Source organism: Ptychodera flava, chromosome 5 (genome assembly GCF_041260155.1).
Source record: "Ptychodera flava strain L36383 chromosome 5, AS_Pfla_20210202, whole genome shotgun sequence".
In the NCBI taxonomy this organism is placed as follows: Eukaryota; Metazoa; Hemichordata; class Enteropneusta; family Ptychoderidae; genus Ptychodera; species Ptychodera flava.
In genome coordinates this window covers 10,381,292-10,405,420 of record NC_091932.1, presented here as the reverse complement: position 1 = coordinate 10,405,420, position 24,129 = coordinate 10,381,292, and the positions used below count along the sequence as shown (strand labels likewise).

The following is a 24,129-nucleotide window of genomic DNA, read 5'->3' as shown; positions in this document are numbered from 1 at the left end:
AAACATTACAAAGTCCATGCCTTTGTGTTAGAGTAAATGTTCTGACGGAGCGAGCATGAAGCATTTTCAACTAACCTTTATGCAACGAGCAAAGTGGATATAAGGTTTGTACATTAAATGTAAGCTCTCCTCTCACTTTCAGAGATTCCAGACATTGTAATAATGTTGGTTGAAATTGGGTTACTTCATTAACAAACTATTATAGTCACTGTATTGATGACTTACCCCACAGCCAGTGCAATGTTTGGTGCTGCTGTTGGTATGTTCAGTACATAGTGGAAAGTCTTCTTTCTCATGTCTGGTGTGTAGACAGTCTCAATGAGATCTCCACATGACACAGCTGTCATGGAGGCATCCACAGTGAATTCTAACTTCCAGGTACAGGGCTCTGAGTATGAGTCAATGCAGGGAAACCAGAGTCTGGCTGAGTTCTCATAGCCATAGGTGAACATGTGAGCTGATCTCTGTGAAAACAAGATGGGTTTCAGATGAGATCAAAACTTCATACCATCAAATTGCTGATCTGCTGCATAACTCTGTCTTTTTCATTAAAAGTATTACACTGTTATTTTGATGTTTGCAGAAGTAAGGATGTAGAAATGAAGCAAACTGTAAACAGCAGAACACTTCACCCAAAAAGACACTTTTACTGAGAGAAAATTACATGGCTTCACTGTCAAACCATCACTAACGGGTGTAACTTGATGATTTTTTTGAGTATTTTTGTTTTTAACCCCTTGACTACCAGGCCGATGTATTCCTATATACCAGGCCCCTTATGTAAATATTGATAAAATCTTGGGTGTGGTCATTGAATGAACACTGCTTAGAGTAAAATTTAAGTAAGTACCAATAAACCATATATTTTCTGAATCAGCATGAAATTTCCCACTTTTTCATAAGTTTTGTATTTCCAGGTCATGTGACTGGTCACATGACACATATGACCAGAGTTGGCAAAGAATATGAATATTTGAAGCATCAGGACGTGTTTTGAATCCATAAAATGACGCAATTAGAATACACTTGCAATTTTCAGGGCTTTGTCTTTACATATATGTGATAATAACTACCCTTTACTTTATTTATAGATGTACCTGTTTAAGATTTTTCTCACAAAAGGCAGAGTAAATGAACCACAAACATCAGCATCTGACATAATTCTGTATTTGAAAATCAACACATTTTATTTGTAAACACCTGCTTTATGTCTTCCTTGCAGAAACATGCATCTAAAATGGTTATGATTTATCAAAAAATAATTCACAATATTTAAAAATACATTTTAGGGAACAACATATCACATGACCAATCACATGACCAGTCATGTGACCAGTCATATTGACAATATGGCTGCTATAAAATTTCACTGGGTTATAGTAAAAAATTATATTTCCTCCAGTTTCATTCACAGAATATTGCTGTTAATAGAACATATTTACATATTAATCATTTGTTTTCAATAAATAAACATTTCATTTCATTAAAAAAAACAAACCATAAAAATCTTCGCGATCGTCCGTACTTCTGAAAACTGTAAACAATCAGCGCGACGCTTCTGTGATCAGCCTGACCTTTCAGGGTCGAGGTCATGGGTCACGACATTTGCTTCCGGATTTTGGCCATACTCGGACGTAAGGGGGGCGCAATCAAATTCAGGCCAGATCGGTATACATCAATCTTAGTCGCGCTGCGTGCCGACGCCAAAATTATGGGATTTTTAGGGACAAAAATGAAGCAAATACGCCTATTTAACTGTGCCGGATATTTCCGGCACTAAAGGTATATGGTAATTCAATATGGCGCCGGATATATCCGGCGTTCAAGGTAGTCAAGGGTTAATGTCCTCTGCAGTTTCTTGTCCTACTGGCAATTGAAGCCTATTGAGATACAAAGTAACTACTCAACTAAGCACGTACATGTGTAGATTACTATTGTTATTGTTGACAAGCTAATTCTGGTTTGGGTTAGAATTTAAATGTAAACAAAATCACTAGATTTTGCTTGTACATACACTGTGTTGACAAACAGTAAGCGTTTAAACATGCTTTTGGGCAAAGAACAGGAACTTGAAATTGATATACAAAACAAATATTGTGAAAAAAATCATCAAAAGTGGTGCCCTTTAACTGTTATGACATTTAATTTGTGCCACATCTGCTATATGTACATAGTTTTGTCACAAATATATTAGCTATGACTGAAAAATAATGTAATTGACTTGATGAAATGATCTAAGCATGAACTCACCTCTGCCATAGTGCCATCCAATTCAGGGACCACAAACTGAATCCCACCCTGTGGTGTTTCCAGTGAAAATTCTATGCTAACTCTCAGTGGTTTCATGTCTGAAAAAAACAACACATCCAGGATAGAGCAAAATGGAGTGGCACTAAACCATGAATGCATCGATATCTCTCTCCATTCCTTTAGATTACAACTCATTCCCAACCAGGCAATTGACTCAGACTCATAGCAGTACAATATGCATTGTTATGTATGTTAGTTATGTCATTTTGGAATAGAAACGTTTAAGCTTGCATTTGCTTGAAGATTTAAACACTGTACACATCAGTGTTTCATGTACACATTATTACATCATAATGCTGTAGACTCCTCTTACCTTGAACAAGATGCATTGCTTCCTGTGGGATTCTGATAGTCAGCTCTCCATTGCCACTGTCTGCATCCACTGAACTCACCGCAGCAGAGTGACATGTTGAAAAGAAATTTAAATTACGTCTGCGGAAGAAACACAAAAGTTTTCAAATTTATTTCTTTTTTCCAGAGCACTTTTTTCAAATATGTTCCCACCTTTTTTCAAATTATCATATTGATAACATGTCTGATTATTGATTTTCAGCAAGATGTGCAACAGCTCATTTATGTTTATCAGTATGCTGCTTCGGAGTAAACATGACAGATTTTGAGAAGAGTAAAGGAGCAATATTCACAATGCTGCAGCTTTCCTTGATCACAAACAAATCTCATTTATCTGGCCTAAAGTAGTGGTAAAGCTGAGCATTGCCATATGCCAACTTGCTTAATGGCCATGCTAAGCCCAATTGTTACAAATGTGAGATTGAATGTAAAGACAGAAGGATACAGTCATGCTACACAACCAATAAGAAGCTGTAAAGAGTTTAGAAACCATTGCAAAGTTAAGTACTTTCCACATGCACTGGTATATGCCTTCATGGATTTCAACTACTTCATGATTTTCACTGCAACCAAATACTGTACTACAATACAGCATGCCAAGTTCATTTCTACGAAGTTGGTTCTTCTCATCCATTTTACTATTCATCTGTATGACATGCACTTCTTTGACAAATGATCTATTCAGAACATTGATTTGAATACTTACTGTTTAGCATCACTCTGACAGATTGCTAGAGTTGGATCATTGTACAGAAATGAAGCTTCCCAAATATCATTGATGCACACTCTGTAGATCCGTTCAAATCTAAAGTCAAGGGTGTATAACTTGCAGTATTTATGTGAAACTGAAACACTCATATTTGAAAGTTACCAACCTTCATAAAAGTGTTACATTTGGTAAATCTTTATAAAGCCAAATACACTACTTGCCTTTCCTTTAGTGGAAAACAGAGAGTATACTCAGTGATCACTCTGACTAAATCATGATTCAATGATACAACGGCTACAGTTACATGCGTATATCTGTACTACGGTGTATTGTAAGTCACGGAACTGCTTTTCATTCAATTGAAAGAATGAAAATATTTCATGGAAGTCTGATAATTTGCAGGAATGAATACTACCTTCATTCATGAATGTCTCAATTTTCCATAATTTGTTTGATTTTTATGAATTGTCAATTTAATCTTCAGCATGAACAAAGTGGTATAACGAGGCACTGAGCTATCATGGTTAATTTTCGAGTGCTATTTGAATCTTAACTTAATGAATGTAAAACTGAATTATACAATTACAGATACCAATGCTTTCAAGCAAAGTCACTCTAATATACATGTATGGTGAGAGCTCCTTGAATACCAATAATATATGTTACAAGATCAGACAATCCACATAGATGAATACACATGTATATCAACCAAGTGTATTTCATTGCGGTGAAAGACTAATGAATATTGATCAATCTTTGCAGAAGATGGATGTACTGCTAGTGCCACACTTGCACTGAAACTATGGTTTGTACATCCATACTTATCCAAGCAATGTCACATTTCATTTAATATCGGCTGAGACTAGTCACTACTGAGTGAAAGGATATTACACTGTTTGCTGTTCAACTTGATTTTGTTGAGATTTGGTTTGCTTGGAATAAGATGAAGCTCCACGTAACCCTGGAAAATGATAAGAAAGATTATGTTTACTAATCTATTTCATTGCAACAATCAAATTTCTGTATGAATTGGTGGACTAAAATTCCAAATGAAGTAGCTAAAAGATATATTTCAGTCTACCTAATCATTACGAGGAACAAAGGTATACTAAACAAATTTATTATACATGTAGTAAGAGTATGTGCTAGAAATGTTTAAATTCAACAGCAGTCCCATATGGCAAATATAATCTCGTCAGCAGTAAAACTTGCCTAGTCAAGCTTAGATATCTCCTTTGTTTTGCATGTTACTTATGCTACATAACAAAAACTACTTTCCCTAGTACACAGTACAAAGGTACAAGATCAGTCAAATACCTAGCAAATTCTCAACATACAGGATAGAATAGAGCATTTGCATTGAGCAATATACTTTCATGTGCACAACTAAAACACATGGTAATAAAAACATGTACATGTAATCATCAAAACTTTTAGAGAATAGACAGTAGTACTGTTTTTACTATTGAGAAAATATGAACAGCAAACTTGACAATCCTTTTCATGCTTTACTTTTTCATCTGAATCTTTCGGTGGAAAGGCAAGTCATATTACCAACACCAAAAAAAGTTGTACAACAATTATGGTTCTAATATTCTGGATGATATATTATTTTGAAAATTGCTAAAAGTGAATTTGCAAAAACAAAAATAAAGCAATATTTTTTATCTCAATGAGTACTTACTATAATTGACTTCCTCTGGAAATTTACACCTGTGATACACAGTATCTGATGACTCGTAAAGAGAAAAAGGAAAACAATGGTTAGGTACTGGTACTGCTAACTTGTGCAAAGGAATTATTATGTAAATCTTATGAAAGGTGCCTTTTCATTAGCAAGCTACATCATTAAAGAGTCAGGTGTAACGTTTTACTTGAATACTGCAATTCAATGTATTAATCACCTACTGCATGGAGGTAGATGGGAGAAGGCTCTCTCTCTTACCCCATTCCTACTGTTATCAATCCAACTCGACGAATATGTTGAAATATCAGTATTCTGCTTGTCAATATTGACAAAATTATTCACTTCTGGGCATATAGGACGAAAGATATATAGGTAAAAAACTACAGACCTTAAAGGATTAAATATCTTGAGGTGATGTTGTAAATTCTCAAGTATATTCTCAAAATTACAGAGTTTCAACCACTGCTTGCAACTTGCCTTGTTACACTTGACTGACCCTTGTATCAATGATTGCACACTTAGTCTTACATGTAAGCCAATTCTGTATTTTCATCCTTTCAATGAAACTACATTAACGGTTATTCAAATAACTTCTGTAATACAAGGCGAAAAATGATCTGCAATCACGTGGTTACACAGACCCTGTACGGAGTACGAAAATATCTAATGGAGCTACTACCTCCATAAATTCATCAGCAAAGCAGATTGAAGAAATAAACAAAAACAATCACAAAATCGATACTTATAATCTAAAAGGTCGAGGAGTCTCGAATCCTTTGTCTCCCTTCTTAGTGACTTTGGACATTTTGATTGTTGTTAGCTAGTAAACATTATGACTGTTCGCTCAGTGCGTCTCGGAAGAGGTCTACAGATCGACTTATCAGCGAAGACGCCGGTGATATCCACACACGACTTGAAAGTTGCTCTTCCAGTTGACCTGTGATGACGTATTTCCGGTGAAAGAAATAACATTTTCCTAAGTGGTCTTCATAATTGTTGTAAAGAAGTTGATATTCATGTGATTTATTGCCTGGAGCGGCACGAATTGATAAATACGCGATTTTTCTTTCTTGAAAATTTCATCCCTCTGTTTTTTATCCATGAAAGCCTCTTTTGAACAATGAGCTCTGCATTTGCATCATTTTAAGCGGCCGTATTGCTATTTCTAAGCAAGTTTGGTAGAAATTAAAGATGGCGACAGTATCTAAACGTCATTGACACAAGTGACACATCATCTCCCTCAGATCGAAGCAAACAATTTGTAATTATAACCGCTGCATTCATCCAAAGGACACTCTACAGTCAAGTTTTTCAAGTTAATTCCATTTGTATCGTCTAACGTTTTCATTATCGGAAGTTTACGCGTCAAAGGAGCCGACAAAGTTCTAGGATGGCGAGTCCGAGGACCCGGCGAGTACTGAAGGATCTCCGCCCTAAAGACAACAATAACGTACGTATTTGTTATATTTTCTTCCGTCATGTATTCTTAATTTGTTTCAAACTTCATTCAACCAGGTAATCGTTATGATCGCTGTTGCGGTAGTGTTAACACATAACGTGTGCGGAACAATTATGTAAACTACTTAGTTGGCCAAACAGGAAGTGCCAAAGACCGGTTCAGTGGTTGTGTGGTATCCTTGAAAGTGATAAATATCAATGGAAACTCAAAATCCGGCATAATTTCTTTCCCCGTGTAATGGCACAAATTGTGACTGTAGTTTGCTCGATCGTAGACCTAGCGAACAAACTGTCACTGGTATTGATACTGCTGTAAACCACTATATCACTGTCAGTTTCACCCCATTCCCTTTCTCCACATGTTCCAGTCATTGAATTACCATATGCTGGTGCTACTGTTGGTTGTAAATGTAATGCATAGTTGCATGTCCATTTACTGCACCCGAAAAATATCGCTCACCACGATAACCACATTATCTGATAAAATGTTTATTCTAATTTGAATTAAGTATTGTTATTCATAGTGTAGCATTTCAAATCACTGATAGTAAAGTTTCAATATTTGAAGATCCCCAATATATGGTACACGCATACAGTAGTATTTATACCGTATGTGAACGCTCATGCCGTCACGGACAGACCAGTGACGTATTATTTGTACAGACACAGTGTAGTATTGCTTATGTGACACAGGATACTGGTCATACAGTGATACAGCACATGTGTGCTCAGATCTGACGTCATAAAATTAAATCTTTTTATTTGTTACACTTCATTATGCTTATTTGAAATGGCTGAATGAACAGGTTGCCAAACTTCACTGAGTACAGCAGTCTATGAATTTTAGTCAGAGGACTGTATCACACTAGTGAAAATATTAAACTGTGATCATACAGCAATAACAACACCAGTAATGTGTCTTACAATATCATGACATTATCTGCCCACTTTTATGACATGTAGACTAAATTGTATTAAAATTTTCCATAGGAAAATTCCATTACATTCTTTCCCTTTATTATAACTGGACCACTGAACAATGTTAATATTACATAAGTAGATGTAGGGGATTTTTACCGTAATATACTTTCATATTTCATCATTACAGACATGTTTTGAATGTGGTGGTCACAATCCACAATGGGTTAGTGTTAACTATGGAATATATATATGTTTGGAATGCTCTGGTAAACACAGATCTTTAGGAGTTCATTTAAGGTAAGCCTGATCAAGAAGATCCCATAATTCAGTCATGCCCATATTGAATTATTCCCTTATTTGCTTATTGTCTGACATTGAGTAACATTAAAAAAATACAAAACGAATTTTTGCTGTGTATTCTTTTACAATCATAGAGTGACATTTGCAGTATTTGAATTCATCAACAAGCCAGTCTTTCACTATGATCTGATATCATTATATCTAAAATAAACTGTTTACAATCATGATTTTCAGTGACTTTCCTTTATAAGAAATGCAGCACATGAACATAGTTTTTATTGTCATAGTAGTGTGTGTCTTTATGACATGTACCTTGATTTTTATATTTAATACGAAGGACTTGATATGAGAAAGTTTAAACCACCATCTATTGTGTTTAAACATTTGCTCACCTTTCACTGTCACCAAACAGAAAGCTGAAAAATGTAGAAAGTAAATGAAGTAGAAGAATCTTAGTCATGTAAATATATTCAGCAGCCTTTGCATGCCTATGCAAACTTCCATCACCAAGCTTTAAAATCATCCTGCGTGGTCCAATGACCATGGATTTTCCCTTTAATATCACTAATATGGTAATAACATGTATGATTAAATGGCTCAGTAAATGTGTACAATAATTATCCACTACAATGTAAGTCAGTGTATTGTAACACTGTGCAGTTTACAACTGAGGCTACAGAGTAGCAAAACCTAGTCTAGAAATCACAAAATAGATATTCCGGCATATTTCCTTGTTTTAGAGTGGTGCAAAGTGTAAATGTGATGGCCTTTGAAGGTATCATATTCTCAGAAAAAATTGAAGTTTGCACTAGCATTCCGATGTCTTCCTTTCTAATGACAATGCTGCTGAACACCTGCCTACAAGTACATGTGCAGTGTAGAAATGTCCAAGAATACATGTACCAGTATGCCAAGTGTAATTCTGCTATTTCCAAACTGACGGTGATAACTAATAGATGATATGTCAAATCAAAATAAATTTTTTTGAGCCACTGACTGAATACTATAGTTTATGTATACTAATTAGAGTTTACGGACTAATGGGTTCAATGTCAACAAAATCCAACCTTTGCAGTTTGAACTGTGACCCCCTCCCAAAGTTAAAAGACTTGTAAAGTTAGCAAGGAATAATGCTGATGATGCACTCACATATTTACCTAAGCACCAATTCATCCTGTAACACTTATGATATGTTGAAAAGCCAAGACAAAGGTCTTTGTGAAATCTTTGTGATTTCACCAATCATTGTGAAAGGACATTGTTGATCTGAAAAGATCAAATTTGATATCAATTATTCTGGATTATTATATGACGTAAAATAGTAAAATAAAAAGTTTTTTTTTTGTGTAACTGATTGTAATTTGCTCTTTACAAGTACTTGAGTTCCTGCACATAGAGCGCCCATAAAAGAATATCTCAGATTTCCAAAAGAATGGCAGCTTTTTTTAAAATCTAGTCTTTGTGAAGTCAATTCAAGTATAACACTTAAAGTTTGAGATGCTCAGCATCGCAATATTTCTCTCACATTCTATCCCGATGAGATTGCTGTAAAACTGAAAGTTACAAGATGCTCATGTGAATTTTTGTTTTCAGTTTTGTGAGATCAACAACAATGGATAAATGGAAAGATCTAGAACTTGAGAAGATGAAAGTTGGTGGAAATAGAAAATTTCAGTCATTCTTAGAATCACAAGCAGATTATAGTCCCAGCTGGTCTTTCCATGAAAAGTACAATAGTAAGGCTGCTGCGCTGTACAGGGATAAGGTAAGACTTTTCACATCACTCCCAAGTATGTTCTTTCTATCAGAAAAGTACAATGCCATCTGATGATATGGTATGTAAAACTAAAGCCGGTTTTGTATTTTTTATACATACATGTATAACTGTGTATTTTTCTGTTCGTCTTTCTGTATAAATACTGCTGTATCATCACTCTTTCCATGGTTCTCATTGTTGGGTAGCACCAATAACAGGTTATAGTTTAGCCTTTTTCATGTGAGACCTAAGGATATGTATGTACCGAGGTACTGTAGTTTGCCCAGTAATCTTCAACTTTGCTATTGTTGCAACATTTTTCTGTACATGTGTCTGTATAGTACGTAGAGCTACTTTGATTAGTGTGTATCCTTCATTTTTGTGTCTGTATATTATATTAATGTCCATCCACCATAAAAACCTGAGAAACACTCTATCATCTGAGTATTTGTTGTGAAGATATATTACAGGTCAATGATGGAATTGTGTTGAAGTGAATGAGCTGAAGAAGGTGACAATACCAATACTCACACAGGAACTATTGGCCAGACTGTTCTGATATTTTGTATGTTTTTATCATTCTTTCAGATCACAACAGAAGCACAGGGTAAAACATGGTCAGCAGCCACTTCAGCAGCCAGGAATCATGTACCATATACTACTTCCAATTCTAGTCTTAAATTAAACCATTCAGCATCAACGCCAACGTTTCAAAACTCCTCCAACCGTGGTGGTAGTTATAGCTCTGGAGGAGTGTATTCTGATTTTGACAGTGGTAGTGTTGGCTATCAGTCCAAAGGTTCACAAGATGATTGGGATGCTATGTTCTCTGTCAAAAAGTAAGGACAGTTAGTTTCTATTAAAATCTTTGGAAACTTTAGCATGGCTGTTACAGGGGTTTACAATAGAGAAATTTGAATTACATTAAAAAGGGTGAAAAATGAGAAATACTCATCGTACGTACCTTTACACAGGACGCAAGGTGACGTAGAATAGAGAGCGAAAGAGTAACTGGACGCAAGGTGCACTTTGTGTATATATGTATACGTATATAGTATATTGGGGACGCTGTTGATTTGTAACTTTATTAGACAGAGTAATCTTATTAATGGCAATTTAGTCATACAAACACAAGTTTGTGAACCAAGATCTTGAATATGCTCTACCAAAGCATGGCAAATTTGCTGGTAAATTTTGAAATGCACTCATTCTAATTGGTTGCATAAATATACTGCCATAGATGTGACTCATTTGCATTTTCTCTTTCTCTTGTTCAGGTCAGAAATAGCCGCCCAAAGAGACGAGTTCTTTGACAGAACACAACGAGAAAATGCAGCAAGACCAGAGTAAGTTGAAATGACAGTTCTAAAGACTTCTCAGTCAGTACCATACTTTGAAAAAATCAATTCGCTGTTCTTTGTTTTGTGCATATATAAAGCTGAAATCAATTTTAAATAATGCTTGTTTGGCTTTGTAAACATTCTGATCTTGCCTACTAATGCCTGTAATATTCTAACAATTGATGCTAAATAGGATTCCGTTACTACAAACAGGCCAATATATTTGCAAATCAGTCTATTTGGTTTTCACAGTCCAAGTTATACAGTATCCTGTAACTTCACAATGAACATACTCTAATAATGTCAAGAAAAGTTTGTTGCTTACAAAATCTATTCATAAATAAATACAAATACATACTGTTCAGTGAGCTAATCTAAAATGTTACAGGTACACTCTTACAGGTACACATAGTATACTTTACCAGCTGCAGTCACTCATCTATTTGATCAATCATGTTTTCTTTGTCTTCTTCAGAAATCTTCCACCCAGTCAAGGTGGCCGGTACACAGGTTTCGGCAACACACCAGACCCTCCAAAGTCTTCAGGTGGCAATGAAGGCCTAGACAGTGCTATGGCATCTCTTAGTGCTGTAAGTAGGATAATGTACCTATCAGTTATGCTGTCTTTATGGATTTGAACATAGAACGCTGTATTTTACAGTGAGTGAAAACTCATCAAGTCTACCAAGCATTCTACCACAGTCCCATGGAATGAGGGACTGTGATTCCATGAATAGTAATTGTTGAAAAGAACCTTGTATTAACAACTAAAGTGAATGACTACCAAACCAAATTTGGTGGCAAAGAACACATTTTGAATTACATCGTCTGTAAACTATTTGAACTGTTGATACAGTCACATGTTAGAAAACATAAAACAGCAGTGCTGTATTAAATATCAAAATTATTAAAGAACGGACTTTGTTTATCTCTACAAGTACATGTACTGGATAAGTGCGGACAACATTTCTTTAGCTTTTAATCAATCAGTCACTCTACTTGTGAGATATACAAACCTATCATACCAATAGGTACTGTGACATTAGACAGGAAATTTTGTGCCTTTAAAATCACATAACATGTAGTCTTACGTCGTGTACTTAAAAATATCAAGGGTTATGATGCTCAGTTAAGAAAATGTGATCTTTTGCCCTATCCATGTACATAAATGTAACATAATCATTCTCCGTAGAGTGAACTAATTATATTGGCAAGACATGATCAGTTTTGTAAAAGTAGTCCAGTTATTGACAAGAAGTTTTATTAGTTTCAAGCACCTGACATGAAAATTATGAGATAATTGAGTAAATGCCATGATATGTGCAGTATTACAACATGACACCTCTTCATTGTTCACATTATCTTTGACTGATCATCTCTCCATCAAATCTTTCTCTACTTTCTTCAGTACCTCTGTGTGTGGATTCCATATTTGTGCGGATGTTCAAATCTTCATGATAACACTCATGACACAAATGCAGAGGTACATGTTGATATAAAGCCTTTTGATTCCATACACCCTGCATGTTGTGCTTTTAACACACTAGTACTACATGGCTTTCGCAAACAACAGCTGATGATAAATTGTCTCATTTATTGTAATGATCAATACACAAAGTTCATTCATGATATGAGTAACCTGATTTATAAATTAACATTTGTAATCATGATTGTTTGGTCGCTTGTGGAAATGAACCCTTCACTGGCACTCATCATGGTATTTGCTTTCTAATCTCATAATATTATTGGAAAGGAGATATGACTTGCCTTGTGTATGCACTGTCTTCAGTGTATTGATACGGTTGAGTTAATTGTACAAAGATATATCTGTATTCTGTAATTGATAAAATGACCCATGACCCAACAATAGCTGATGTACACTGACTGACTTTTATCATAAATGTTAGTCTCCCAAACTTAATATTGCAATATTGACCTGCACAATACTGTACAAGCATGCATTTAACACACTCATACCCCACTCTGTCCTGTATGTTAAGAAGTATAGATATGATATTTCATATAGTCAAACATTTCTGTCATCATCTCTGCCCATATCATACATTTTGACTCGGCTCCCAAACTCTATAGTATCTCCAGGACAAAACGCCAAATAGTTACCCTTGAACACGTGTTATAGCTTTTCAGAGACTACTTCAAAGCAGGCCTCAAACAGCATCCATCATGAATATTGTTGTATTTGCATTCTCTGTCAGTTTGCAAGGAGTATACTCTTCCATTCTGATGATTTTTCTCATCCAAAGTTTTCTTCATAATATCTCAACAGCGAGAGTCCAATATAATGTATTGATAAAACTGTGAGCCGTAGGAGTCTATACCCCTTGTGAACAACATATCATTCTACAGTCAAGCTCTGCAGATCTTGTCATATTTTATGTAGCGGCATTTCCTATGTATAGATGCTGAAATTTTCGTTGTTATTTGATCCGTTTCTTGATTACAGGGATGGAGTACATTTGCATTAGGTGCTTCAAGATTTGCCGCTGCTACCAAAGAAGGGGTAGGTGTCTTATTCCATGGATGAATCTTGATTGTTGCTATTCAAGAAGATTAGTTGTTAGATCGGCCACATGCGGTGCCTGAATGCTTGTACAAGTAGCTCAGAAACACAAGAATAATTTCAAAAGTTTTCATGAATGTGATATTCTCGACTGCAGGTCATCCGGGTACTTGCGGGTTCTTACGTCAATTTTGTGTCACAGCTTGGTGAAAACAAATAATTGAAGTTTGGATTTTTCTACCACAAAACCAATATTCAAAGTTTCAACATACATATATGACATAACTTTTCTTTTTTTTCACACAATTTCTGTATCATTCGCTCTTCTGTATCGTCTGATTGTTAACGTAGGTTGCACCTACTGATGTTACTCCGCAGTCAAGAATAGCCCTTTACACATACACATAATGTAGCATTAATCCGTATGAATACCAGTACACTTTCACCTGTTCACCCCCATTTCCCTGTAAAGAAGTCCACAATCAGAATAGATCACAATATATTTGGACCAAACCATGGTGGTGAATGGGTCAAAAATGACGTTTTCTTTCTCTCTGTTGTAGGCTGTCAAGTTTGGATCAGCAGCATCTCAAAAGGTAATACAATGAAAATCAAAGAATAGCTGACCTACCCCACTTTTTCAAATAAAGTTCCACAAAAGCATACAATATTCTCTAACAATAATAACGTAACAGTGCCTTCACTGTAGTGCTGGTGGTATTAGCTAGGACTGGTAACTCCAAAAAATACAACCTGCACTACAGTTGTTAGGAATATAAAAACCGTGATCACTACTAATTTTGTCAAATACTGAAATTACATAGTTGTTTCTTTGTGCTGTATACCCAGTTCGTACTTCATATCAGCTGTACACTGTATGCTTGATACGCTACCATACCCATGGAAAAAGTACTGTATGCATCTCATTTTAAAATAATGTTGAAGGAAAATGCTATAAAGAACACTGATTGGCATGTCTGCAAAAAAACACTATAAACAACACTTACTGGCATGTCTGGTGATGTGTGGGGAACATTTGAGCACATTCCAAACAATTTGGTTTTCTTAGACACAAGAATATGCATCTAAAGTCAATGAAAGCGTAATCAGACCAACCAAGGAAAAGATGAAAGAGGGCAAATTACTGGAAGATTTGTCGGTTGGAACAAAGTCATTAGCAACCAAGGTAAGATTTGGACAAACTGAAGAAACAACACATGTATTGGGTTCTACACATCTCTGTCGGCCTCAGCATGTGAAATCACATTGACTGTGCACATTCAGAATAAATGCACTTTTAGAAATGCACTTCTCGCAATGAACACATTCACATCTTACCGTTCATTCCACTCTAGTATCTGATTCTGGGTTAGGTTTATCATCTTACAGTCACAGCTTGGTGTTGTAACATTTGTAAACTCCTCCATACCCCTGTCTCCCTACTGTTTCATTTATTTAACACCATTTTCGGTAATGTTAGTATCAGTGAATTATTATCAGATTACATGGGGATAAACAATGTTCTGGAAGTAGTTGTAAATTTTTCAGCCTACATCAGTACTTTCTTAGAAAACCCATATATTCTGTGTTCAATGTAAACGTATTTCACATATTACATTTTGTACACTGTGTTTTAGTGTTTTAGTAGTTTTATGGGTACGTAATAATGTAGTGCCATATTGTGTGGACTTGCAATGGGTAAAAATAGTACCGTAAGTGCTCATGTCACAATTACATAATCAACAGATGACATCTGTATCAGAACACATTTCAGTGAGTGCAGGAAAGAGGTGTGTTTGTGAACTAGAAGATAAAAAGATATTGTATTTTTAAATATGTATGTGATGACATGCCGTCTATATATATGAAGCAACTTCAAGAAACTTTGCACATATATTTGTATCACCATTATTACTGTTTTTTGTAAAGTTATAAATATGTACTTGTTTGTCAGAAGGAATTAATATTTCAGTGTGTAATATTTCTTTAAGATTTTTCCATTTTCAGCACTCGCAAAATTTGAAAGTTTTTATTTCAGCAAATGTTTACAATAATGTCTGTGGTCAATAATGCTGTACCTGACTTTCTCTGATGGTGAATTAGCTTGCTCTGTAACACAGCTTGGTGGTGAGTTTGAATGACCATTGAAATTTGCAGGTAGCTGAAGGTACAACCAAAGGATGGAAAGATTTGCAGAACTTATTCGCAGATAAAGGCACAACATTAGACAGCGTGGATGATCAACCTCAAACAGATTCACCACTGCTAGCAAATCAGAAACGTGAAGAAAGGATAAGGTGAGAACATGTGGTAGTCACACAAGAAGGATTTGAACATGTCATTGACACTCATTGTTTTCCACGTTCATGGTAAGATAAGTGGATCCCATCTTCCTCACCACAATGTATTAACATACCCCCTAGGGTAATGATAATCATCACTATGGTAAGCATTTGCCTAATATTACTCAGTCTTGGTAATTGTCATCTGTATGGCTGGACTTCTACATAAGTTGTCATGATGTTCATTGAGTCTACAAATGAAAACCAGTGCTGCAAATCATGTCTCGTAATCAATTCTTAAAAGCAATATCTCTTTGCTCTGATGGTGATTTGCACTGAAATATGACATTCAAAACAATTACTGCACACCTATCAAACAATACTTGACAGCAAAAAATGCAAAAGAATATATTTCTTTTCTCGTTTACCATGAATACTCTTGTATAAACCTTGTTAAATTCACAAATTTTAGATTGAAGAGGCAAAATCAGAAATATAAATTAAATATTGTACACAAGATTGTCCGGTAATCCAATTTTCACAGAAATATATTTCTTCTGGATAATTATAATCGAGAAATTCATGTATGAAAAATGTATATTTGATATTTAAAATGGCCAGTCTTGTTCTCTGTGTCGTTATCAAACAAGAGTATTCTGAAGTTGGTGGCAGTTGTCCAGCTGGGAATCCCTCTCTTGCTTACAATCTATTTCTGGTTTGCTGGTGTAAAGCTTGTTTGCTGCCCTCTTTTTTCCTGGGTTCAGCGTCTTGCCTTTCTGTCAAAACCTGGATGTAGTTGTAATTCACGAAGTAGCCCTTATTTACCTGCTGAATGTATTAATCACCTAGGGTAGCCATCCTTGAGAAACCAGGCTTTCCGTAAGTGACAAATCTTAGTTCAGAAAATTAGCTACTGTCTCACACTCAAACAGGATAACTTGATTTCAAAGCAGTTAGAGCAAAAATAATATTTCATGTTCGATGTTTAACAGTTTTCTATGACCCATTTTCTACTAAAAATATTCCAAAGCACTTTACAAGTGAACATTAAAAAAATGCAATGAGTAAAAATACAATAGGAAAACTACTAAAAACAAAATAATAATCTCATGTTCTCAAATGCAAATAGCTAATCAGTGCAGGTGATAAAATTGTTTGAAAAGAATTGTTTTCAATTTTGATTTGAAAAGTCCAATTTCTGTTATACACTTTAATTCTGGTAACTTTCGACCATAAACTGCAAAAGCTCGACCGTTAAACATGGTGAAAGGTTTTGGTACTACCAGATTCATCTATGAATCTATCCCAAGATAATACCTATTGACCCTGACCCTTTCTACCTAGACACAATATAAAATAAAGATAATTAAAGAAGTCAAATCTTCTTTAGAAACTTCTTCAACAAAATGTAACTCCTACCATCACTGTGCTACCCTGCCATCATCAAGGAATGGTGACCATAATGTATATTTTGTGTTGTAAATTTTCCCCGTTGTATGAACATAGTTTGAATTATTGGTATTTAAGTGTAACTGTCATATACCAAGTCACTATTGTTTCCTTATCAGTCTCTAACCGTAAGCATGAAGTTAAATATGAATGAGTGTTGTATAGCAAAACACATTGACTTGGATGACAGTCAAACAGACACGCACTCTAAATTTGGTTTGATCAGAGTCTAACAACAGTTGAGTTGCACTCCTTGTGCCCTGGGTAGGCTTGTTTTGCCTCTTTACTCTTCTTATCCCGGAAGTATCTCATATCTTTGCATCTTCACCCTCTCTCAAGTCCTTGCTTATTATATTCTTATCATAGATGTTTTCACTTTTTCGCCTGCTTCAGTGCTTGCTTGCTTGCTTCAACTGTCTTACAGTGACTCACTTAACACACGATTCACGCATAGTACCCCATCTTGCTTCACCCAGCATCCTACCCTAGCTCCAATGCAGCCAGCATATACACCGACACGTACTAACACCACTGTACGGCAATGGTTGTATGCACGGAGTGAGGGGAACATTTCATGCATCTGTGTTCCCGTCCATTTCTCTCATCTTTCTCCATCCAGAGAGATTGACCCTGACGATTGCAATACACCTTTATTGTATGATAGACCACCGTCGCCCGCCAGGGAAGTGGACGAGGATAACTGGAATTGGGACGACACGGATTGGAACAAAGAGAAGACGTCGAGTCCAACGGGGAATGCGGATGGATGGAATGATGCATGGGAAGACAACACAGCAGATTTACTTGGACTAGATGATGATGATGAACAGTATGTGAATATACATGCAGTCAGCTCTAATCATGTGATGTCCCCAGATCTGTGATTCATTTCCCTTAGGCCACTCCAGTAGCATTGAGCTAAACATTCGGTCGCACAAACCCCTTTTACATGGGTTGAATCATTGCTTGAGTACAACCTGCAGTGTAATTAAATTGTTCATGTGAGCAGGTCCACTGAAGTTGTGACCTAGTTAGGGCAATAGCGCCCCCAACGGTGATTTTTGAGGAATCCATGCTCATTCGTGTGATTTTAGTAGGTGTCATAACTTTATATATTAGGCCAAATATAAAATGATGCATCTTTGTGGTAACATGCTTCCGAAAATCAGGTTTGATAGGTCGGAGGAAAATTATTTTTTGCTTTTCGTTTTGTTGAGAGAGAGACCCGTAAAATACAATAAAATTTAGAGAATCTACATGAAATTTTTGAAAATGCAAAAAATATGTCTAAGGTTGGCGAGTTTTTCTAGCATGGGTCAGGTTACCAGAAATATATGTTTTGTTTGGCCTTATTACAAAATGTCATGGTTGTTTGACATCTCATAGGTGTTTTGATTCACTCCACTGTAACGAAGACTTGGTGGAGATTTACCAGAAACATACTTTTAGGTTTTACTTGATTTTGCAAGAACATGCAATCATTAAGTTAACCAAAAACCAAGTATATTTGTTGTAAACTAATTGCCAAATTTTTCTTCCACATTTTGATGAAGTTGTATAGCTTAATCTTGCAGTTCAAAAGTGAAAAATATCCAAATAATCAGTACTTAAAAAAGCTTCCGTCATGGATATGTTGTATGCCAAGTGGTTTTGAATTTGATGAAGTTCTGTATGTTGTTCGTTGTTGCTTTAATTAATTGAAGAAAATTACATGACTGATTTACAATGTCAACTTTGAGGGGAAAATGCACGCTACAGGAGACAACCATTAACAGGGCTGAAATACATTGCTTTCCAAACTCACACACTATACCTAACTTCTAGTTTGTTCGTTTATTTCAGGGACAAAGTCAATGCTAAAATGGCAAGTTCAGCACCCAAGGGCAAGCTAACACTGGAAGATACTTGGGATGATGCTGGTGGATGGGATGAAGACGCCTGGCAAGCTGTGGAACTCGAGTACAATTCAAAGAAAAATGCCAAGAAAGACTAAATGTTGACAATGAATGACCTTTAAACTTTGACCTGATTCCACAAGACTTTGCATAGGTAGCAAGGGAACCTTGGAATTCCTTGCCGTAGAACTATACATGTTGCCACGCAGGTGAATGGTAACCATGGTGACTTGCATTTCAGCAGTCTAGTGTGCATTTCGACATCCACATAGTTTACTTCCGAATCAATAAATAGGGTGCATTGAGTGGAGTAACAAATATTGCTACATTGATAACTTACTTTGCTTTTACTTTTAGTAGGGAATGTGATAATTCTTGTAAAACTATAGTTTGAAACAGTAGTGAAGTAAGCCAGGTATTTTTGTTGACATTGAAAGTGCTGATTTCAAAGATTGAACTATGACAGCCATTAAAAAAAAAGGTGGTTGGTCCATACTTGACCACTTGTACCTCAAAGTGAAAAAAGCTACTTACATAAAAGATATTGGACAAGTTTGGTATTTATGCATAGTTTCATTATAATAGGAGAACTCTACAACCATTTGAAATCCTTTCATAACCAGAAGCCATGCTGACAGACTTGTGTATGCTCTTTGAAATGCGATGCATGATCTGGTAAAAAACTCTTTTTAGGAGACTGCAAATTTGTGGCATAGATTAGTGTGAATGCAGTGTTTGAACGAAGTTGGTTCAAAGGTATAAGTAATTTCTGAGGAAAAAAACGACCGATTCACTTTTAAGTTCTAAAAAACAAAGAAACAAAATATAGTAGGGGCAGCTGTTGGATGTGCCACTAATCAATTGTAGGATAACTTCGTATAGCCTGATATTAAAAACTTGCACAGTAGAGACAGGAAATGTAATAAAGAATAGGGCAGGTGGAATTCACACAAAAATGCAAAGCTTTGACCAAATAATTTATCAACTGTTGAACAAGTTAATTACTAATTAATGTGTATAAAACTGCCATGTGCACTTGAACACAGTGGTGCAATGTCAAGTGTATAAATAATAATCCTTTTAATGGTTTTCGTTTTTTCAATGCTGTAAACTAATCGACCGGAACAGCTACCCATTTGGACCTCTTTATTGGTTTTCATATTCTGCATACTTTAGTGATTATCATTTCACCACTGAACACCAGGTACACTTCTCCTTTGATAAAAAAATTCTAAAAGACAGAATTTTTCTGTTTTGAAGATTTTCTTTCTTGTAGCATGATATTTTTTTGAAGGGTCCTAATGAGCAAAAAAGAACCTTTTTCCTGAACAGCGATAAGTTTTTTATTTTAGGATGTACTTTAACTGTAACATTTTAAATCTGGTATTTTCAACTGCGAGAGAAATATATATTGCTGTACTCTTTCAGAAATTCACATGAGGGTGAGATTTAATTAATTAGAATGACTTTGAAAAAAAAATGTGGCTTCTTTTAATTTGAAATACTGTCAATGATGAGATCTTTTTCCAAATTATGAAGCAGAGGTACTGTTTTGTAGCAATACTTGCAAGAAAGAATTAATGAAGTCCAAGAAATATGATATATCATAAATTGTCTGTCTTCTGTGATGTGAAATGTACAACCATGTGGTATTTTAATTAGATTTAATTGTTAAAAATAAGAAGAAAGAAAAATGGATATTTTGAGACCAACTGAAAAATGCATGGACAATTTATGAATTTCCGTTTATTTGCATTCCTGTAAGTTTTATCAATGTGACTCTGGCTAAATAAGATACTTTTCAGTTTCATTTTAAAGTGTTGGACTTCTCAAAGATATGTTGGCATGGCAAACACTCCTTTAATGCTCTCCTGTGGCCTAGCTATGGAGCACCACAAATCTTGAATGCAATTTCATGGTTGAAGATATAAAACACAAACACAGAATGTTAAAAGTGTTTGATTTAACTATCTGAAATACCATTGAAAGTAAAAATTCATTCTCTTTTTGTAGAATATGCATACTACTTGGTGATATGATTTTCTCAGGATTTCAGTTTCTGTTATTTCTTTACATTTAATTTCAAAAAAAACAGAATATGTAATCTTTTAGTATTGCATTCAAAAAATATGCCATCATATAGTTAAAATCAAGCACTTCATATTCAAAGCAGTGTGTGACTTTCAAAGATTCAGACCCCACTCTTTCTGATTTAGAACCAATTTGTCCAGTTATGTTCTATTTTGCTGTTTATTGCAAGATTTAGGATAGATCTAACCTATAGATTATTGAATTGGATCATGTTTACATCAAAATGAGAGGTACTGCCAATGCCATACACACTGTGTGGTGATCCCAACTATGTGGCAGACCAGTGTGCCCTTTGACTCAATTTAGCCTACCGCTGACTTCAGACTTCTCTCTCTTTGAATTAAGAAAATGTTTCATAACACATGTATTGGCATGGGGCTGAAAATTTCCAGAAATTTCTCATCTCACTTAATTCATGAGTTCAGAAAAATGAAGAGTTAGATGGCACACCAGAGCAGATCAAAATGTGAATAAAGTTCTAATATTCTTCATTAAAACAGTGTGCTCCTAGATAGCAAAGTTGTGTAGTTTTTAAGGGCAGCCCTGATTGCCACCAAATAGACCAAAAGATATTTCTAGTGATTGTGAATGTGTTGCCTCAGTCATCATCAGAACTTGTAATCAATAATGGTTTTCAAATCCCACAGTGTATAGTTCTCCGCTTTCATGTAAAAACCAAGGCATCAAAAACACATGATAGTTCCCACACCCGGTTCCCACATAGCAAATAGAAAGGCCTTTGCTCATTCATGGGAGAAACTAGGTCTCTTTCCCCAAATCTTTGTCTTTTAAACCATGTGCAAATGTACAATACATGTATTTACAACTTTGTCTGTTTATACTCTGTAAGTGCTCTTGATCATTGACAGATGTAAATAAACAAAAATAAGGAATAAAGAAATTCTTCTCGTGGAATGAAACTTTGATACATGCACCGAACACTAATGCATGACCTGCTCAACCACTTATTGCAAAAGTTACACCAGCTGGCAGAACTCCAGAAAAAGTTTAAAGAATTATACATTCAGCAACTCTTAACTCTGAAGGATATCTCTTTATACACAGAGTTTGTGAATTTTTAAGTTATTGAGAATCCAGCTTTGGCATATGCTATTGTATCTCTGGGATGTATTATCAAATTTAATTGTGAGAAAATGGTGAAAATCACATGGCTGTGTGCGACTTGATAACAGAAAGATATGGTGCTTCTTATGGACTTTGAGAAAAACACAAGCATGAGAAAATCCATTTAAACTATATTTTTGCAGTATGGACTACTTTCCCAGCCAGCTAGCTCCCTGAGCTAGCTATACACAATAATGCATGCCACCATCAGGAGTATCACCTATTGTTGTCCAGTCTGTCTGGCGCCCTCTATTGAATGCAGCCAAGATCTCTTCTTTTTTTTGATCTCCCAGTAAGATTTGACCAAGCAGCTCTTTTCTTCGTGTTCCAGGATTTCTTTTTTATACAGCTGTGCATTTGTAGCATTTTTAATTACCCAAGTTTAGCAGACGCAGTGTGATTGTTAATGAAAAAAGCTGGTAAATTTTGCAGTACATCCCAACTTCCAAAGGAAAAAGAACAGGTTCGCCGAAATATGTGGATTTTGCATGCATTGAGTGTCCTCTGTTGAGTTTGGTCAACAAGTACAAAACAAAGACATCTGGCCTCATATGCAATCACAGAAACCTGTTTCTATGCCGCGTCAATTTTCTTTGTGAAACAGCTCATTTTGAAAGTCAGTGATTTTTACAACTTAGGTTTATTAATGGAAAATTTTCTCACAATTTTCAATGGAAATTCCAAGTGCAATGATATCATGGGTAACAAATTACCTTACCAATCGGGCACAGTATGTAAGATTGGGTTCTGTGTCATCAGGAATTACATATTCAAGTACAGGGGCACCACAGGGTACTGTGCTTGCTCCCTTTCTTTTTACCTTGTATACTGCTGATTGCCGAGCAACAGAAATGACGTGTCCTTTAGTTAAGTTTGCAGATGACTCTGCCATGGTGGGTTTGATTAGCAATGATGACTACTCAAGTTACTTACTTGAAATTGAACGCTTTGTCAACTATTGTGATAGAAATTACTTGGTTTTGAATGTTGATAAGACGAAGGAAATGTTAATTGATTTTCGTAGGCAGCCAATTGAGCCTGACCCAGTTGTTATAAAAGGTGAAAATGTTTGCAGAGTTGTGACTTATGAGTACTTGGGTATCACTATTGATAGTATATTATGCTGGCATTTTCATGTTGAAGCAATGTTGAAAAAGCTTAATTCCAGTATGTATTGTCTTCAAAAATTAAGGTCTTTTAATGTAAGGAAAGAGATCCTGTCTGCATTTTACAATGCAGTTATCAGCAGTGTTTTAACTTATTGTATTGTCTGTTGGGGTCGTAACATCTCAAAGCAAGAGAAAGCTAGGCTTGACAAAATCATAAAGAAGGTGGAAACAATCATCGGAAATTCACAGCGACAAGTTGACCTAATCTACCATGACCGACTTGATAAGAAATTAACACTAACTCTGACCGATGAGACTCATCCTCTACATCACGACTTGGTCGATAAACGCATTGTTAGAAGTGGCAGACTTAGGCCACCGGTAGCCCGTACCCAGCGTTACGCAAACTCTTTTATTCCACAAGCTATCAGTCTTTTTAACGCAAATTTTAATCGTGGAAATTAACGGCCATGTTCATTTTGTCTCTGTTTTCGCTTTCATGGTCTTGTTTTTTGTGCTTTTTGACTTTGAATTTATTTTTGTATCGTTCGTCAAGCAGGCATTCAAATTGCCCTTTTAGGGATTTAATAAAGTTTTATCTTATCTTATCTTTTTAAAAGCTAAAAAGTCGGTAACACATTGAGAAAAATGGCATATCTGAAGGACAATTTACTGTATTTTCCTTACGGTGGTAATCAGTACCCCAGTTGCTTGAATAGTGATGAATAAACCTAGACTATGATAGAATAGTGTTGCATTGTACTTCAACTTAGCGTGGGTCAAGTGTTGTGCAGTCTTGCAAAGAAGGCAAAAAAGTACCATAAG

The 24,129-nt window shown here is 35.6% G+C and overlaps 2 protein-coding genes across 3 annotated transcripts in view; one reads left to right on the top strand and one right to left on the bottom strand.

Moving 5' to 3' along the window:
• The window catches only part of LOC139132977 (transcription initiation factor TFIID subunit 2-like), a 32,426-nt gene extending 26,471 nt beyond the window's left edge, over positions 1-5,955 (bottom strand). The window contains exons 1-7 of the mRNA XM_070699314.1: positions 5,804-5,955; positions 5,055-5,109; positions 4,259-4,331; positions 3,368-3,458; positions 2,624-2,742; positions 2,251-2,348; positions 226-464 (exon numbers count right to left, since the gene is read on the bottom strand). Of these exons, the coding sequence (XP_070555415.1) occupies positions 226-464; positions 2,251-2,348; positions 2,624-2,742; positions 3,368-3,458; positions 4,259-4,331; positions 5,055-5,109; positions 5,804-5,862 (734 nt within the window). The 5' untranslated portion in view covers positions 5,863-5,955. The remainder of the gene's footprint in view (positions 1-225; positions 465-2,250; positions 2,349-2,623; positions 2,743-3,367; positions 3,459-4,258; positions 4,332-5,054; positions 5,110-5,803) is intronic.
• Positions 5,956-6,224: 269 nt separating this feature from the next.
• Positions 6,225-21,971, top strand: LOC139132978 (ADP-ribosylation factor GTPase-activating protein 1-like). 2 transcript variants are annotated; one of them, XM_070699315.1, is made up of 12 exons: positions 6,225-6,507; positions 7,624-7,733; positions 9,330-9,501; positions 10,081-10,331; positions 10,770-10,838; positions 11,308-11,422; positions 13,297-13,353; positions 13,917-13,949; positions 14,423-14,539; positions 15,511-15,650; positions 17,704-17,913; positions 18,927-21,971. In XM_070699315.1, exons 1-12 carry the CDS (start codon positions 6,448-6,450, stop codon positions 19,075-19,077), a joined length of 1,485 nt encoding a protein of 494 aa, XP_070555416.1. In that variant the 5' UTR covers positions 6,225-6,447; the 3' UTR covers positions 19,078-21,971. The 2 variants fall into 2 exon arrangements, with proteins under 2 accessions (XP_070555416.1, XP_070555417.1); XM_070699316.1 differs by having other exon boundaries at positions 6,229-6,507; positions 17,749-17,913.
• The last annotated feature ends 2,158 nt before the right edge of the window (positions 21,972-24,129 follow it).

Excerpts from the sequence above, each read along its gene's own strand:
- LOC139132978 (XM_070699315.1), top strand. The coding sequence starts at position 6,448 with ATGGCGAGTCCGAGGACCCGGCGAGTACTGAAGGATCTCCGCCCTAAA. Across the intron at positions 7,734-9,329 it reads TCTTTAGGAGTTCATTTAAG|TTTTGTGAGATCAACAACAA; the intron begins GTAAGCCTGATC and ends TTTTGTTTTCAG. Across the intron at positions 10,332-10,769 it reads GCTATGTTCTCTGTCAAAAA|GTCAGAAATAGCCGCCCAAA; the intron begins GTAAGGACAGTT and ends TCTCTTGTTCAG.